The 17,260-nt window shown below is 37.2% G+C and overlaps 1 protein-coding gene across 5 annotated transcripts in view; it reads right to left on the bottom strand.

Moving 5' to 3' along the window:
- tox3 (TOX high mobility group box family member 3) overlaps window positions 1-17,260 on the bottom strand; it is a 101,413-nt gene that overhangs the window by 7,913 nt on the left and 76,240 nt on the right. For all 5 annotated transcript variants that reach the window (XM_059992859.1, XM_059992862.1, XM_059992863.1 and 2 more), the window contains exons 4-6: window positions 4,926-5,195; window positions 3,919-4,146; window positions 2,023-2,103 (exon numbers count right to left, since the gene is read on the bottom strand). In XM_059992859.1, coding sequence (XP_059848842.1) covers window positions 2,023-2,103; window positions 3,919-4,146; window positions 4,926-5,195 — 579 coding nt within the window. The remainder of the gene's footprint in view (window positions 1-2,022; window positions 2,104-3,918; window positions 4,147-4,925; window positions 5,196-17,260) is intronic.

Below are 17,260 nucleotides of genomic sequence, written 5' to 3'. Positions count from 1 at the left end.
ACAAGCCAAGGATAAAAAAGGCACAGTTTATAATTCATGTTTTACACATTTTAAAGTAAACAAAATAAAGCATGTTATATGTATTTAAGATTATAGTAGAATTAAAAATATAAATTCTGTACAAAGTATTTTAAGCACCCTAAAATTTTTATCAAGGGATAGAGAAAGATATTTCTTAATTGTAATAGAAATTTTATAACATAAGAAACCTAGTTGTACATCATTCAACAAGGCCTAATTTTTCAATCTCTTTTACCACAGTAAGTTATTAAAAGTTTGAAGTTAGTATCTATTTATTTATTCAGTATTGGTTGCATCTGCAAAGAATGTCACATAACAATTCATAATGGAGCAAACTATGATTGACATCAACTTCTCGTTCTCTGCATTGAGCTGCACAAATGAATTTCTAGAGTTTTTGTCGAACAGTAAATGTAGACAGAATGTCAAACAGTGATATAAAGCCATGATTACTTTTGCTTTTGCAAACTGGGGGCCAAGATCTTTTTTTAAAAAAGATGTGATTATTAATCAATTGCTTACTCAGGTCTTTAAACAAGAATATATTTGTATCATTAAGAATTGATGAAGCTTTATTGAGAAAATGCTAGCATGTGCACCAAACAAGTTGTATACAGACAGCCTTGTTTATTTAAAATTCATTCACAGGAATATCTTTTTGTTTAATATGTGTATAAGGTATTGACTAAGTTAGATCTTTACAAAAAGGGTTATTTTAAACTATTATTTTGAATTAATTGAACTTGATTCATGATTGCTTGTTTACCTCTCCAGTGCATTGAATTTATTGTATGAAAACATTTCTAATGCTTAAACAATGAATATCTACATTTTTAGTTTCAAGTCTCTCATAAATAACATGAGGAATCTCTGTAAATTAGCAAAATCTAACAAGAATATTAGATGCAGTTTGGAAGGTAATCATTTAAGGAATTGGGTATGTTAAGATAAGAAAACAAGGGAGTCTATCTCCAATCACCTCTGTAACATCTCATTCCAATGCTGAGGAAGCATGTTTAAGAGAACATTAATGCAATGAACTTTATGAATCAAAATCTTCAGATCTCTCTCACACTTACTGCCATGGTCATCGTCAATAATTATTTACCTGTATCTATGGATCCCTGGAACATCTCCACCCAGTTTGATTAATGCTCCTTCAAAACGAACTTCGAGCCCAAATCCACCCCTCCTGCCAGACTTTAGATCCCTTTCCCATTGTTTTGAGCTCAATGGCCATTGGTGAGATCTACATCATAATAGGTGCAATACAATCTGATAGTTTAACCCGCTGGCATATTTTAGTGCTACAATAGAAAGAAATGATATGGCATCATCATTCCAAAAGCTGAACAGTTCTCAGGGAAATGATGACATGCATTCCCTGCTGAAATATAGGAAATGCATGGGCCTATTCTGCTAACAGTAAGATTCCCAAAGAATATGAAATGAATGGCCAAACAATTTGCTTTAGTGAAAATATGCAAATGCTAAGTATTGGTCTCTCTCACTCTCAATTAAAAAGTATTGTGGGATCTTTCAAACCTACTTGAGAAACTCTCATTTTATTGTCTGATCTAAAAGACAGTGTAGAACTCCATCAGTCTTATATTAAGCTATCTACCTAGACTATTTCCTCAGATCCTAGCAGTGGGCCCTGAACTCATAGCCTTCTGACCTACATTTAAAATTTTGTTTAAAAATAAATTATATTTTCTTCCTCCGATGATAGAGCTGGTGAAAGATGTATGTTACTGCAGCAACTTATTCTGACAGAGATGACAAATGATGAAATGCAGCTTCTTTCCATAAATCCAATATGTGCTGCAGATATTTTTGTCACTCACTTTTTGTCACTTGTGATATAAAACCAAGTTCTGTTATGTGATTTGTGAAGGTTTAATTCAGTTTGACTCTCACAGTAACCCACGACCTAGCATGAACTATAAAAACCAGCATAAGCAAACAAACCACGTTCACAATGCACCTTCAGAAAATTACCTTTGAAACAAGGCTGGCTCGGTAGGCAGCAAGAGCTTTTAGATATTCCTTTTTGGCAGCTTCTGTTTTTCTCTTATATACCTATAGTAAAAAAAAAACATATTCTCAAAGACTGTATGTAGCTTCAATATTTGTTAGCATTCTACAATTTTGAATTTTGTAACATGCAGCAATGTTGCAGCATTTGATTAATATAAATTTGAAAATATTTTAGAAATGAAGACACAAACAAGTCCGTTAGCTCTTTGTACCTGATCCACCATTCAAGATCAAGACATGGCTACTACCCCAATGCCACTTTCCGAGAGTAACATTCTTTCCATTGATTCCCTTAATTAACTAAGTACATTGAACTCGAACCTGCATTAAATATCATCTGTGACAAACTCTGAGCTCTTTTTAGTGAAGGAAGTTCTCCTCACCATTTTTTTAAAATAGCCAACTAAATATTTTGAAATGGTGATTCCTGGTTCTAGACACAACAGCCAGGTATGTCTCTCCAAGCATCTTGCCAAGCCCATAGGAGTTCTATATATTTCAATGAGATCACCTTTCAGTTCTTCAAACTCAAGACAGTGCAAGACAAACAAGTTCTGCTGAAGGGCCTTGGCTTGAAACGACAACTGTACATTTTTCCCCATAGATGCTGCCAGGCCTGCTGAGTTCCTCCAGTATTTTGTGTGTGTTGTCAAGACAGTATAAGCCCAGTCTACCTCTTTGTCTCCTCATAGAACAATTACCCCATCCCAGGAATCAATGTAGTAAATCTTTGTTGTAGTTCCTTTATCATTAGCAGGGAAACCAGACCTGAACAATATTCACAAGGGTCCTATATAACTTCAGGTCCATGCAACAAAGGAAAAACAAATCACTTTTCTTCCTACTTGTCTATTGTTTCTGAGGTCCTTCTGAAGACTTCACCTTTCAACTGTCAACACAGAAGATAAACTCTACTTATCTATTTTTCTACTAAAGTGGATGACCTTGCATCTTTCAGCACAATATTCCATCTGCTCTCTCCTTGTCCATTCACTTAGCCAGTCTATATCCCCAGAAGTCTCTCAGTATTCTCCTCATAACTCATTCTACAACACAATGTGATATCATCAGCTAATGTGGATGTGTTGCACTTAGTTTCCTTATCCTGTTCATCAGATTTAGATGATTTAAAAGGACCCAGTGCAAATTAGAGTAGAAGATGAGCAGGGCCCGGACTACTCTTATACTCCTAACTGCAAAAATAACTTTATTCCCACCCTCCATTTTCAATCTTCAAACCAATCCAGTATATCATCCTCAATTCTATGTAACCTCATTTTGTTTGACAAGCTCTTTCTTGACAGCTTATTGAAAGTCTTCTGACAGTCCAAATACACCATATGTATTAATCTACCCTTATTTTGCTGTTGAGAACCACAAAGCACTCAAGGTTTTGTTGAACATGACTTCCCTTTCATTAATTCATGCCAACACTGCCTAATCCTATTATTTTCTAAATGCTGTGATAGCACTTCCATAATAATAGATTCTAATGTTTTCCTTACTACCAATTGCTAGTTCAACTAATTTGTAGTTCCACACTTCCTCACTAACATATTTTTAAAAAATACTGGGTTTACATTTGTTACCTTCAATTTTGTCAGGACCTTTGTATAAGCCATGGACTTTTGGAATTTGACAATGTTGATTTTTACTACTTGTAAATATTTGTACCCCAGAAGATGGGAAAAATGCTAGCTACATACTAATATCATGCTTAAAATTGCCCTGTGGTATTATCAGTATCAGTTCCAATACATTACTACAATCCAGCTGCATTATCAAATCTATTTCAGTTGCTGAAGATATGATTGGTTGCAACTCCATCAAGATCTATAAAGAAAATCTAGGAGTTACCTGTTTTTGTTCCTCTCCTAGACTGTCCCACATTGATGCTACAATTTTAGAAACTTCTCCAAAAGTGGCATTGGGGTTCTGCCCTTTGATGGCAGCTTGAGTATCTCTAAAGAACAGAGCATAAGCCGACACTGGCTTCTGGGGCTCATTGGGATCTTTCTTCTTCTTCTTCTTTGGTGTCTTGGGTTTCTTTCCTGAATCAACCGCAGCTCGTTTCTCTACACTAACCTGAAATGGGTCACAAGAAAAATGGTCCATTACACAAAGTGCTCACTTCAAGGCGATTAAAACTGTAAGAATTTGTAAGTGCTTTGGACTAAGTTAAGTTGAAAAATGATCATTCATTTAAGAATGTAATTCTCCCAACCATGGTAAATTGAAAGAACAAATATTTGTACATTTAGTATTAGATAAATCAAAAAGAAATGACAATATATGAAATGGCTTTAGGCATTTAAACGTACAGTATACTTTTGAATCAAGCAGGATTTAGCAACAGCAGATCAAAGCTTTAGGCAATCAAACAGTAGCAGTCCTTTCTTGATCTAGATTAGCTAACTGGTTTTAAAACAATCTCCAAAGTGCTTGACAGAACAAAAGCAAATCAAGGCAGATTAGTTAATCAAATATCATTCAAAGCAAACTCAAAAACTGCAATTATTTTATGAAAATTAACTGTGACATTCAATGGAACTGTTCATTTGCTTTTACTTTAAAATGGGCCTGCAGAAACTCGGCAATTATTGACCTTGAAATTTCATTTGTCTGCATTTCAACCAAACCACTTCTGCAAATGAATCAAAATCATGACAATAAACACTGCAGTGAGCAAAGTCAATCTTTCTCGACATCAGAGTATTGAAGATTCTCAGTAAGAGTAATGCCCATTAAAGAAGCTATAATGTCATCTGCACATATAGCCTTAAATAGACACATTTATATTGCCAGGGGAACAGTATATAACAGCATGTAATATAAATATTTTGGATAATTAGCAATCTACCTACCCTATTGAATTCCTCAGCATCATCATCATTTACAGAGCTGGAAGGGGATGGGGTGGCTGACTTGCTAGCAGGAGGTGAAGGTGAATTCTGTGGCACATTGCCCCCTCCGAGATTCAACCCCAACTGGGCGCTCAACTGTGATTGGTTAATGGTGGTCAGCTGATTGTGTTGCATTATTCCTGCTTGATTAACATCAGCCATGTGAACAACAGACCTCATCCCCATGTTTGGATCATGGTGGTACTGGGGAACTTGTGCCTGGACCAGGTCCTGCATTGGGAGAAGAAGAAGAAAACAGTTTCAAATAAAGCTAAGTGGATACAGACTTTGATACAAAAGAAGACAATTAATAATTATCTTAGCGTAACTGATAAGATTTTCATCACTTCAGAGATGAAAACTTGTGTAAGTTACTGGCTCCTGCACTCTCCACCAGAAGACAAAATTCTACCTCCAGTGACTGGGAGAAGTGTCACTGAAGACAAGACAATATAGACTGATAGAAATGTGGCAGAGCACAAATGTGGAAACATGTGAATATTGGCAATATTGTGCACGACCAGTTGAGGGAAAGATATAATTGCTTATAAAATGCATTTTAAAATGATGTACTCTGGTTATGAGACAATATCAATTATTCCATTAGGCCAAACTATAATTGGGCTTACTGTGGAGATTGCTCTCATGTAATATTACTGACCCATAAATGAGATTGTGTGTACAAGAGGCATGTTTTAGTTGGAGTTCTCCAATGAATTCGTCCTTTGTCATTGCTACTAGAGGCATATTCTGTCCATGGGATATTTGACCTAATAAATTATTAATCATTTAAAAATATAATTTACATAAATAACCAAGCAAAGCAAAGTGAGTTGCAGTTGTTTTATATTAAAATAGGAATCCCCGATTATTATTCTCTGGAGTGGAAATACATAGTCTGTTGGAACAGAATTTTCTACTGAAGTGCACACTAGGAGTGCACTTAGTGCAACATCTTCGTGTGCCAAACAGTAAGATACGCAAGTGCATTGAATAAGACTGTAATTTAACTGCAATCCACCTATTTGCGTCGATACTCCGATATTAAATGGATTCTTGTTATCATTTGCAGAAAATTAATTTTTGCATTCAAGAAGTGAAGCATAATAAACCAGCCAACTTTGATACAGATTAAAATGGAAAATTAGAAACAGAACACTTAACACTTAACACTTAACACTTAACAAAGACCTTCAGAATGTTTGTGGTTAATTTCTGCACGGGTGGAAGTAGAGGACGATGTTGCATTAGAACTCTTTTTCATGCAGGGGCTTTCTCGTCAAACTTGGGAGAGAAGTGATTGTATTTTGTATAAGAAATCTATACTTCACACATCCCTTATAGTAATGAGGCAGGAACCACAATCCAGCAGACACATTGTTGAGGGTTTTATAGAAGAAGCTTGTATACAGACAACTCATCCCATTTTCTGATGCTTTGTAGTGTTTGATACGTTTTATTAAAATATTCAAATATAACAACATGTTGATGCAAAACCTCAATATGTATCTCTATAAACTTGGAGACCTGATGTTGACATAATTATGAATAACTGGGGGATCTTCGTGTTCACAAACCTCACAAATTAAGTTGTGGCTAACAAAATCAATAGATGATCCACATTGAAGATCAGCTCTTGGAATCAAAAGTGAATGTTATGGAGTAAATATGAAATATAGCAGCTTCCATGAAAATTATTAATGCTTTTTCTAAAATATTTTAATCTGCACAAGCAAGCAGTGTGAATTGTCAGTGAGTGGAATTAAGTGCGATTGTTATTGAGTACTATCAGCTAGAATTGTCACTGAGCAAGTTAGAAAATGTTCAGTTTCTTAAGATGAACATTTGCAGCACCCAAAGGCATTATTTCTGGTTTCTCCCATCATTATCCTTGTACTTTTTCCCTCGACTGATATCTTTGTTGTTGATAATGAATTTTCAGTCACTCAATTTTCCATCAACCTTTTTAACTTTGTTAAATGTCAAATTGAGGGAAATACGATAATTGCAGGCCATTTTATTTCTTAAGGTTATAACACTAAAATAGACAATTTCATAGGTACATTTATGATAGGAAGAAGATAAACAACTCTGCAGCCAACACTTTGTCGAAAAGAACAAAGTGTTCCAGACATTAAACATTTTAATGGTGCATAAAATAACTAGTTCACTTGCAGCCCTGCAAACAAGGCTGTTAATTCACTAAATTGATTAAAAACGTGAATTGATTTAAATGTTATATACAATGTTTATACATAAAAAAGGGCATCTGTACTGCTGCTTAAATATGCCACAAATCACAGCAAAAAAAAGCCATTATTGGATGGTTTGCTTGGAGGTAAAATAGGCAGATAAATGCTTGCTCCACGTTTATAGTGTGAAAACAATTTCTTTTTAACCCTAATGAATATTCACTAACAGGATTTGGCATACAAGTACAACTACACTCCAATATGTTTGATATATAAAGCAATTTTCCTTTTTAGTGTGCTATTAGCTGCATCAATTCACATTTCAATTAAAATGAGGATTGCAACCTCAGCTATAGTCTTGCCGGGAAACATGGAAAAGGGGAATATTGTCAGTGAAAATCATGGAACGTAAACTCCCTTATATACAATTTACTGGGACAGATCAAGTATAAAAACCGGTGTTCTGAATATTGTGCAGACTATTGCCTTCAATATTATAATATGTATACTTAAGTGAAATCTTTTGCATTAAGTATGTATACTTAAGTGAAATCTCCTGCATTATATGTGAGGACTATAGGAAAATGCATATCACTCTGACATTCACTGCTCCTTTTGAGTTAATATCAGAATTCATTAAAACTAACCTCACATAACATACACCAGAGTCCCCTAGCACATCTAAGTCAAAGCTGGAAAGACTGTTAACAAGTTCAATTTTCATTCAATCAGCAGTATTGCTCTCTGAAATGTTTCATTGCAGAAGAGGAATAAAATAATCTATATGGTAATTATGAGGATGAATCCCCCAGCAACTTTCAGCAACATGAAAGGTCAGCTCTATTCAGACATTTTATCAGCTCTCTGCACATACTCCTGTTCGGGCAATTTATATGTGAACTGTGTTTTACTTTTTTTTAACCCCCCCCCCCCCCCCCCTTCACAACTACCTGCAGAATTAAGCTCTTAAACCAAATGAGAAAAATGAAATTCTGAATGCTAGCAAAGCCTATAATAGCACAGAGATAAATCGCTCAGCTGTTGCCCCTCAAGCCTCTTGGGCTGAAGATTTTTTGTGGTGCACTGTGGGTATTCAGAACTTGTTCAACACGATTTCATTTCATTTCTGGCACAGCCTGAGAAAACTAAATTACAGAATCAATCATACAGAAGGTCAGAGTGAGACTTCATTACAAGTATTGCATGCTTGCATGAATATCTTTCATTTCTGACTGACCCAATATGTCACAATAGCTGTCTAGTAAAAATTCCACTTTCTGAAACTGATGTACTACAGAAGTCATTGCTATTCAGTGGACTGGACAGATTACAGAGAGGTGTTAAAAGAATGTGCTGAACCAGTAGCCATAGATTCAAGCAAATGTCATGGGATAACTATACAATTATTATAAAGCAATAAAAATAATGCTAAAAGGAAATTATCAATGAGCTGAATTTAATTAAATTTGAATTTAGTATTACAAATATTAAACTGAAATTGTCTTCCCAAGTGCAGACTGTATGATTTATGGAATTGTACACCTTAAAAATAGCTTTAATTCACATGTAAAGAAAAGGTGAATAAGCTTGTTAAGCTAAACATTATGTTTTCCAATAAAACATGCATGTAAAATAATGAATCTATGTAAATACATTACAAAAGATAAATAAACATTTGCAGGGGTCAGATTCATAATCCCAAATACGGCTTGAGTGGTTTAAATTGAAGATCAGAATTCGTATTGTATCACTTGCCTTGAATTTATTTACATGGTGCTTTTATTATTTTGAATATAATTTAGGAAATCTGATTGTTTGGAGATATTGGGGCACAGCAAAAGGAGCCAGCAGAGGAATGCCACCAGTCCTTTGGGTTATGGATCCTTTCTTGAAAGTTTTGTTTGAAGAATATAAACTGCCCAATCCTCTTCTCCAAGGATAAATTCAGTAGGGACTGCAGGTAGCTGGGTGGGGGGGAGAAAATGTCCTCAACTTTGCAAAAAAGCATGCAGGATTTAAAAAACAATTAAATTTCCAAATTGATGTGAAATGGCCTTGAAGTGATTTTTTAGGACCTTCACTTTGGAGAAAGAAATTATTTACAATTGCACAAACTTATGTGACTGAATTGATAGTTAATTTTCTTAAAACTGTGAATAAGCTTAAAATGTGGAAGTCTAATTGTGTTTTTGAATTTACCATTACAGTCAAGATTAACATTATAAACACTAATGATGTAGATGGCATTGAAATTTATTCCTGGGTTTCCAGCATCATCACCTACATACAGGATACTGTGGAAACATTTTTATTGTCATATCTAACTTGCTGTTAGTATTTGAGATGTTCCACAAAATTAATCTTAATTTCTTTTAATGTAACCAATATCTACTGTATTTTCTTTGTTAATTAAGACTTTTAAAAGGGTTTGTAATATACAATAGTTTGATGAAAGTTTTTAAATTTTTATCTAAGAAACTCCCTATTTACCACATCTATCAGCCAGAAAGAATGGACAATTAAGGCTACAATCTTCTCAATGATCACTGTAAGGTGAACGGTTAATGAGAGATGTTAGTGTTGTTGGACAAGTCAGCCATTTATTTTCTCCCCTGAGGTGTAAAGTTCTCCCTTGGACTGGTGCTCCATGAAGCTACCCTTCCAAGAACTAATCATTCTCATCCTAATTGCACCACATGATCTCTGATCATGAAAGCAGCACAAACTTCGCTATAATCAATACTTGCCTATTCTCTGCCATGCTCCACCAAGAGAAGCTGATTTCTTTTTTGGATGTATGACAGCCTACAACGTGACCACGAGTGCCTATCTATTTACATTCTACTGATCCACAATTACCTAAGACAAAATGGAAATTCCACTGAAGAAGTGAAAAGCAGATAAGCCAATGACTATAGACACAGTGCCACTTTATTAGGTACATCCTGCACCTAATAGAGTGGCCACTGAGTAGGTGCTCATGATCATGTGCTGCGGTAGCCCATCCAACTTCAGGTTTCAATGTGTTGGGCGCTCCTATCTGTTCTTCTGCACACCACTATTGTAACGTGTGGCTATTTGTGTTACTGTTGTTTCCTGTCACTTTGAACCAGCCTGCCCGTTCTCTTCTGACCTCTCTCATTAACAATGTGTTTTCACCCACAGAACTGCCACTCACTGGATGTGTTTTTGGACCATTCACTCTAGAGACAGTTGCACATGAAAATTCCAGGAGTTCAGCAGTTTGAGATACTTGCATTATCCTGTCTGGCACCATCAACCATTCCACAATGAAAGACACTTAGATCAGATTTTTTCCCATGCTGATGCTTGGATTGAACAACAACTGAATCTCTTGACCATGCCTGCATGCTTTTATGCATTGAGTTTCATAATTAGGTGATTACATTTTTCATTAACGAGCAGGTGTACTGCTATACCTAATTAAGCGGCTACTGTGTGCGTATTTGTTATAGGAGTTTAGGAAATTCACTTCAAATAATATTAATGCTAAAAGAAATTTTAAAAAGTCAAATAAATGCATCCTCACTAAACATTTTATTATAAAAATGTTCCCATGAAATGACACTCTGCCTATTCATTCCCCAATCTGATTCTGTCTGATTCACAATGCACAAAAATTAGTCTATTTTGGTGTATAATAAATTTGTTCAGCAGTTATTATTTCTACAGAAGTGAATTCCTCCCCATTGTCTGTCATGAAAGCAAAATACTTCCCCTGAACAGAAAATGCCAATCATGCTGAGACCAAGTACTGAAAATCTCATATAAAAAGGGAAAGACATGTTTAATGTCTGAAAGGTAAATTATATCCTTTTGGTACAAAACGCCTCTCTCCATAAACTAAAAATAACCATTACTGTGTTGTAAAATAGATTAAAATGAATGAATAGTCCTGGCTGTTTCCCCTAAGGAGCATCATTATTTCTTTTAATTGAAGACCCAGCTGTAATTCTGTTTGATCTGCTTTTCATTCAACCAGATACATTGAAAATGTTTGCACTGTTTTGCAACTTATCATGCACCCTGGCATATTCTTTTTAAACAAGAAACTTAAAGAATGTTCTGCTTCCTGAAATGGTTTGCTGTATATTTCTCTTTTAATACCCAAGAGACCTATCAAGTGCTGCATCAGAGTCAGATTTATTATCACTGACGTATGTCACTAGTTTTGTTGTTGTGTGGCAGCAGTGCAGTGGAATACACAAATTACTCTAAGTTGCAAACCGGAATAAATAGTGCGAAAGAGGAATCACAAGTTAATGTTCATGCACTCTTCAGAAATCTTATGCAGAGGGGAGGAAGCTTTTCCTAAAACATTAGAGTGTGGGGCTTCAGGCTCCTGCACCTCCTCTTTGATCTCTGCGAGACTGAAGGCTGGAGGCCCAGAGAAGGCCTGTCCTACGGTTAGAGGACTCTCTCGGTGTGTGCATGGGTGAGTGAGAAGGAGGTCATTGGCATGTTTGGCGGCAGTTGTTCTGTTGTTGTTACTGTTGACGATGTATTCTGTGAATCCTATGGACCAGCTATGATGGCGTAGGAATATGTGGCAGCACTTATGTGCTACCCCCAGAGGTTGAGCTGGCTGTTGGCACAAACAACACATTTCACTGTAAGTTTCAATGTATATGTGATAAATAAATGAATCTGAATAGGAATGGCAGTAACAAGAAGAGGGCATGTCCCGGAATGGTAAAGGTACTTATTGATGGACCCTCACCATACTGAAAAGAACAAAATTTCCTCTTTAGAGAAAAACAAATGCAGGAATATAACCCCATTTGAATGCTAACCACTGGAGTATTTACAGAATTTAATTAGAAGGAATAAAAAAAAGGATATTTAATAGGGGTAATACTCCTTCGTATCACGTCAATGTTAATCTGACTCATAACGAGGCTGTCACTGTTATGCTTTTGAGAAGAGTATCTGAGTAATGGTCATAAAAGTAGCTTTCTGGTCATTTCAATTTATCAGTCAACAAATACACTGGAAATGAGAGTTTAAGAATTTGTAGCTGGACTGGCTGACTGGGTTCTAGACCTGTCACTCCATTTTTATTGAACAGCATTAGATGATCTGATGAAATGGATCTGAGAAGCTCCTATCCATACCATCCATGAGCCGTTGGCCAGTGACATGTAAACTGGATGGGATCTCTATTGCGCTTAGTGGTCTGCATGTCCGACTATTGTCCAAGAACTAAAAAATGCAAATAATCCACTCTGTTGCTTGTTACAACTTTGGAATGATTAGCAAGTCACATGACTGTTAAATTAATTGGGAAAAATATCTAACAATTCCACTGAAGTAATTTTTCCATGATTTGACAGAGGAAGGAATATGGAGCCAGGTTTGAACTAACAGCTTCTTTAATGTAAATGGAAATCGTCTGATTTGGCAAGCCCTAATAAAGTGAGGCACTAGTCTTGTGGCAAATGACTGGTTATAAATTTTAAACTGCATATCATACAGGAGAAGACAAAATGCAAAACATTATCATGCTGTAAAAAATGGCTATTATTGAACTATGAAAATTATCCCATTATTGGTTATAAATCCCAATTGATTTTGAGGATGCTGTGAAAGGTTTTCACCAAAGAGGATCAAAAAAATTCATAGCCTCTGAAAATAACCAAGGGGATAGAAATAGTGGAATATTCTGTATCTATTGCTTTTGACAATAATTACCTGAGTTTGAATAAAGCATAGCAGTTACCTCACTCATGCAACACTAGAAAGGCATTATAAAAAAAAATCTGCAATTCCAGTTTGGAAGGAGCTTGTTGCATTAAAGTTAATATCTATGATCACCTTGACAGCCAGTAGCTATGCATTCCTCACTCCGTTGTGAGGTTGTCACTATGCCAGATGTAACTGGAAAATTTCAGTAAAAATGTTCATATAGGAAACGGTTCACCAAATAACTGGAGATGAAGCAGCCTTCTATTTACATCACCCTCCTCCACCACCCTATTCTTGAAGCTCATCTCCCAGCCAATCTGTATTCCAAGAAGAATGTCTACAAATGTATCCACAAGTGGGAATAACCAGCCTGAAAAGATGGATCCTCTAGTCCTTCCTCAGATGCTGGACTCCGTGGAGCCTTATCACTAAGAAACAGGGAACACTTGGAGAATTGTAGCAACATTGAGAAATCAAAAGCAACTAACAGCATTTGATGATCCATGTGAATAAAGTTGGTGAGATGTGGGAGGGAGGTGAGGTTATCCCAGTTGCTGGACTTTGTTTAGCTGTGTAGTTACTAGAGGGAACTATCTCAGGCAGAAAGCTCCAGGGTAGTAACTTCTGGATTGCTACCTGCGTCAGACGCCAGTGAGGGTAGAAACAGGATGATTTTGCAGATAAACATGCGGCTGAGAAGCTGGTGCAGGAGGCAGGGCTTCGGGTTCTTGGATCATTGGGATCTCTTCTGGGGAGAGGTATGACCTGTACAAAAGGGATGGGTTGCACCTGAGCCCGAGGGGAAACAATATTCCTGCAAGACAATTTGTTAGTGTGCTGTTGGGAAGGGTTTAAACTTAGTTGGCAGGGGTGGGGGGACGTAAGAACCAGAGTGAAGGGACTCAAGGTGGGATGGATGGTAAAAACATCAAGGATAATGTGCAATCAGACTGTCAGGAAGGGCAGGCAGATGATGGGACAAAGTTATAGTCAGCAGCGAGTATCAGAGCATTAGGGATGCAGAATCGAAAAGGGAACCAAATACAATAATCAATATGTTATATCTCAGTGGATGGAGTATAAGAGATAAGGTGGATAATCTTGCTGCACTATTATAGATTGCCGGGTATGATGTTGTGGCCAACACAGGATTGTGGCTGAAGGGATGGTTGTGGTTGGGAGCTGAATGTCCAAGGTTACACATTGTAGCAGAGGGATAGGAGGTGGCGTGGCTCTGCCAGTAGAGAATGGCATCAAACCATTGGAAAGATGTGTCATAGGATCAGAAGATGTTGAATCTTTGTGGGTTGAGTTAAGAAACTGCAAGTGTAAAAGAACCTTGATGGCAGTTATATACAGGCCTCCAAACAGTAGCTGGAATGTGGACTACAGATTACAATGGGAAATGGAAAAGTCATATCAAAAGGGCAATGTTATGATGGTCATGGGAGATTTTAACATGCAAGTAGATTGGGAAAATCGGGCTGGTAATGGACCCCAAGAGAGTGTATTTGTTAAATGCCAACTAGTTGGCTATTGGAGCAGTTTGTCATTGAGCCTACCGGGGGATCAGCTAAACTGGATTGGGTGTTATGTAATGAACGGAAGGTTATTAGGGAGCTTAAGGTAACGGAAACCTGAGGAGGCAGTGATACATAATATGATTGAGATCAATTTGATACTTGATAGGGAGAATGCAAAGACTGATATAGTGGTATTTCAGTGGAGTTAAGGAAATTACAGTGGTATGAGAGAAGAGTTGGCCAAAGTAAATTTTAAAGAGGTACTGGCAGGGTTGACAGCAGACCAGCGGTGGTGTGAGTTTCTTGGAACAATGGGGAAGGAGCAGGACAGATGTATTCCAAAAACAAGAATACTCAAAAGGCAAAATGGTACAACTGCGGCTGACAAGGTGGATAAAAAAAGCTATCAAGTTCATAAAAAAAGAAAAGAGATGAGAATGAATATAGAACCACTAGAAAATGAGGCAAGAGAAATAATAACAAGGAACAAGGAGATGGCAGATGAACTAAATGAGTGATTTGGATCAGCCTTCATTGTGGAAGACACTAACAGTGTGCCAGATGTTGAAGGGTGTGAGGGAAGAGAAGTGAGTGCAATTATTATTACAAGGGCATAAAAAGGGTGCTAAAAAGCTGAAAGACCTAAAGATGAACAAGTCACCGAGATGAGATATGATCTGCATATTAGGGTTCTGAAAGAGGTAACAGTAGAGGTTGTGGAGCATTAGTAATGATCTTTCAAAAATCAATCATTGAACTCTGACATGGTTCCAGAGGACTGGGAAATTGCAAGGTTCACTCCACTCCAAGAAAGGAGGGAGGCAGCAGAAAGGAAATTATAGACCAGTTGGCCTGACCTCAGTGGTTGGGAAGATGTTGCAGTCAGCTGTTAAGGATAAGGTTAAGGAGCACTTGGTGACATAAGACAAAGTCAGCATAGTTTCCTTAAGGAAAAATCTATGCTGACAAACCTGTTGGAATTATTTGAGGAGATTACAAGTAGGATAGATAAAGGGGATGTAGTGGATGTTATGTATCTGGACTTTTAGAAGATGCCACACATGAGACTGCTTACCAAGTTAAGAACCCATGGTATTAAAGGAACCTGATTAGAGCATTGGCTGATTGGTAGGAGGCAGCGAGTGGGAATAAAAGGATCCTTGCCTAGTTAGCTGCCTTTGACTAGCAGTGTTCTGTAGGGGTCGGTGTTGGGACAGCTTTTTATGCTGTACATCAAGGATTTAGATGATGGAATAGATAGCTTTGTTGCCAAATTTGCAGATGATATAAAAATTGGTGGAGGGGCAGGTAGCGTTGAGGAAACAAGTAGGTTGCAGAAGGACTTAGACATATTAGGAGAATGGGCAAGAAAGTGGCAAATGAAATACAATATTGGAAAATGTATGGTCATGCACTTTGGTAGTATAAATAAATGTGCAAACTATTTTCTAAATGGGGAGAAAATCCAAGGATCTGAAATGAAAAGGGAGTAGAGAGTCCTTGTGTACAACACCCTGAAGGTTAACTTGCAGGTTGAGTTGGTGGTGAGGAAGGGGATTCCGGCAATGAAAGGGTTATCGTACGTGGAACGTTTGATTGCTCTGGGTCTGAACTCATTGGAATTTAGAAGGATGGGGGGGGGATCTCATTGAAACCTTTTGAATATTAAAAGGCCTAGATGTGGATGTGGAAAAGGATGCTTCCCATGGTGGGAGAGTCTAGAACAAGAGTGTACTGCCTCACGATAGAGAGGCGTCCATTTAAAATAGAGATATAGAGAAATTTCTTTAGCCAGTGGGTGATGAATTTGTGGAATTTTATTATCACAGGCAGCTGTGGAGGACTGGTCATTGGGTGCATTTAAATTTGAGCTTGATAGGTTCTTGATTGGCCATGGCATCAGAAGTTACAGGGAGAAGGCCAGGGAGTGAGGTTGGGGGGGGGGGGGGTTAGAAAAAATGATCAGCCATGATTGAATGGCGGAGCAGGCTTGATGGGCCAAATGGTCTAATTCTGCTCCTATGCGTTATGGTCTTAATACGCGGCAGGTGCTGTCCAGTTTTCTCACACCCTTGAAACATCGTCCAGTGTCTTGAACCACAATCAGTGTTATCAGTGTTACCTGTAGCAGCCAAAGAACACAGCTAAGGCTCTGATTTTTTTTTCTGCACAGTACAGCTTTAAGAATGCTGCATTTTTCAAGCAGCTGTATACCATTTTACCTGAATGACTTCCACACAAGTCACCTGCACCAACGTAAGCATTGGCTCTACACCTGCCGCTAATCTCTTGCGCACTGGTTATGATTACATTCTGCAAACACTGAACAGACAGCTGAAAACACAAACGCATGGTATAGCTATAAACCGCAAACTGCTGCTGATTATGAGAAAGAAAATAAAACAGAGTTGGGCCACGTTCAAAAATAACAAAGCCCAGACAAGATAAAAAGTTTAGCCTTGATATGAAAGAGCATTTGAAGGTTACAATGTTATACTGCTGAACTCATCAAGAAAGACAAACTCATTTTCAAACCCACTTCCCAACAGAAATGCAAAATAATGGTGTCTAGAAATTCATCCCAGTCGGTAATGCTAGATGTGTCAGCACATCATTCTCTGCCTCCAAAATTCATTTGATTAATATCAATGGAACTAAGTTTAGTGTTGCTGAACGTTGAGGAAATGGAGGTAGAAGTCTATATATTCATATCCCATTTGAAACTGCATGTCGGCTTTAATCATTCAAAATAAATTTGCAGTTTAAGTTCCTGAGCAATAGCTTGAATATTTTAATCCATCTTGTTCAGTTTTTTTTTACAGCAGTAGTAAAAGTGATCATGCTACGGTAAGAACCCATGTTGGTTGTTTCTGAT

This window comes from Hypanus sabinus, chromosome 17 (assembly GCF_030144855.1).
Source record: "Hypanus sabinus isolate sHypSab1 chromosome 17, sHypSab1.hap1, whole genome shotgun sequence".
Classification (NCBI taxonomy): domain Eukaryota; kingdom Metazoa; phylum Chordata; class Chondrichthyes; order Myliobatiformes; family Dasyatidae; genus Hypanus; species Hypanus sabinus.
This window is presented reverse-complemented; position numbering and strand designations above follow the sequence as displayed.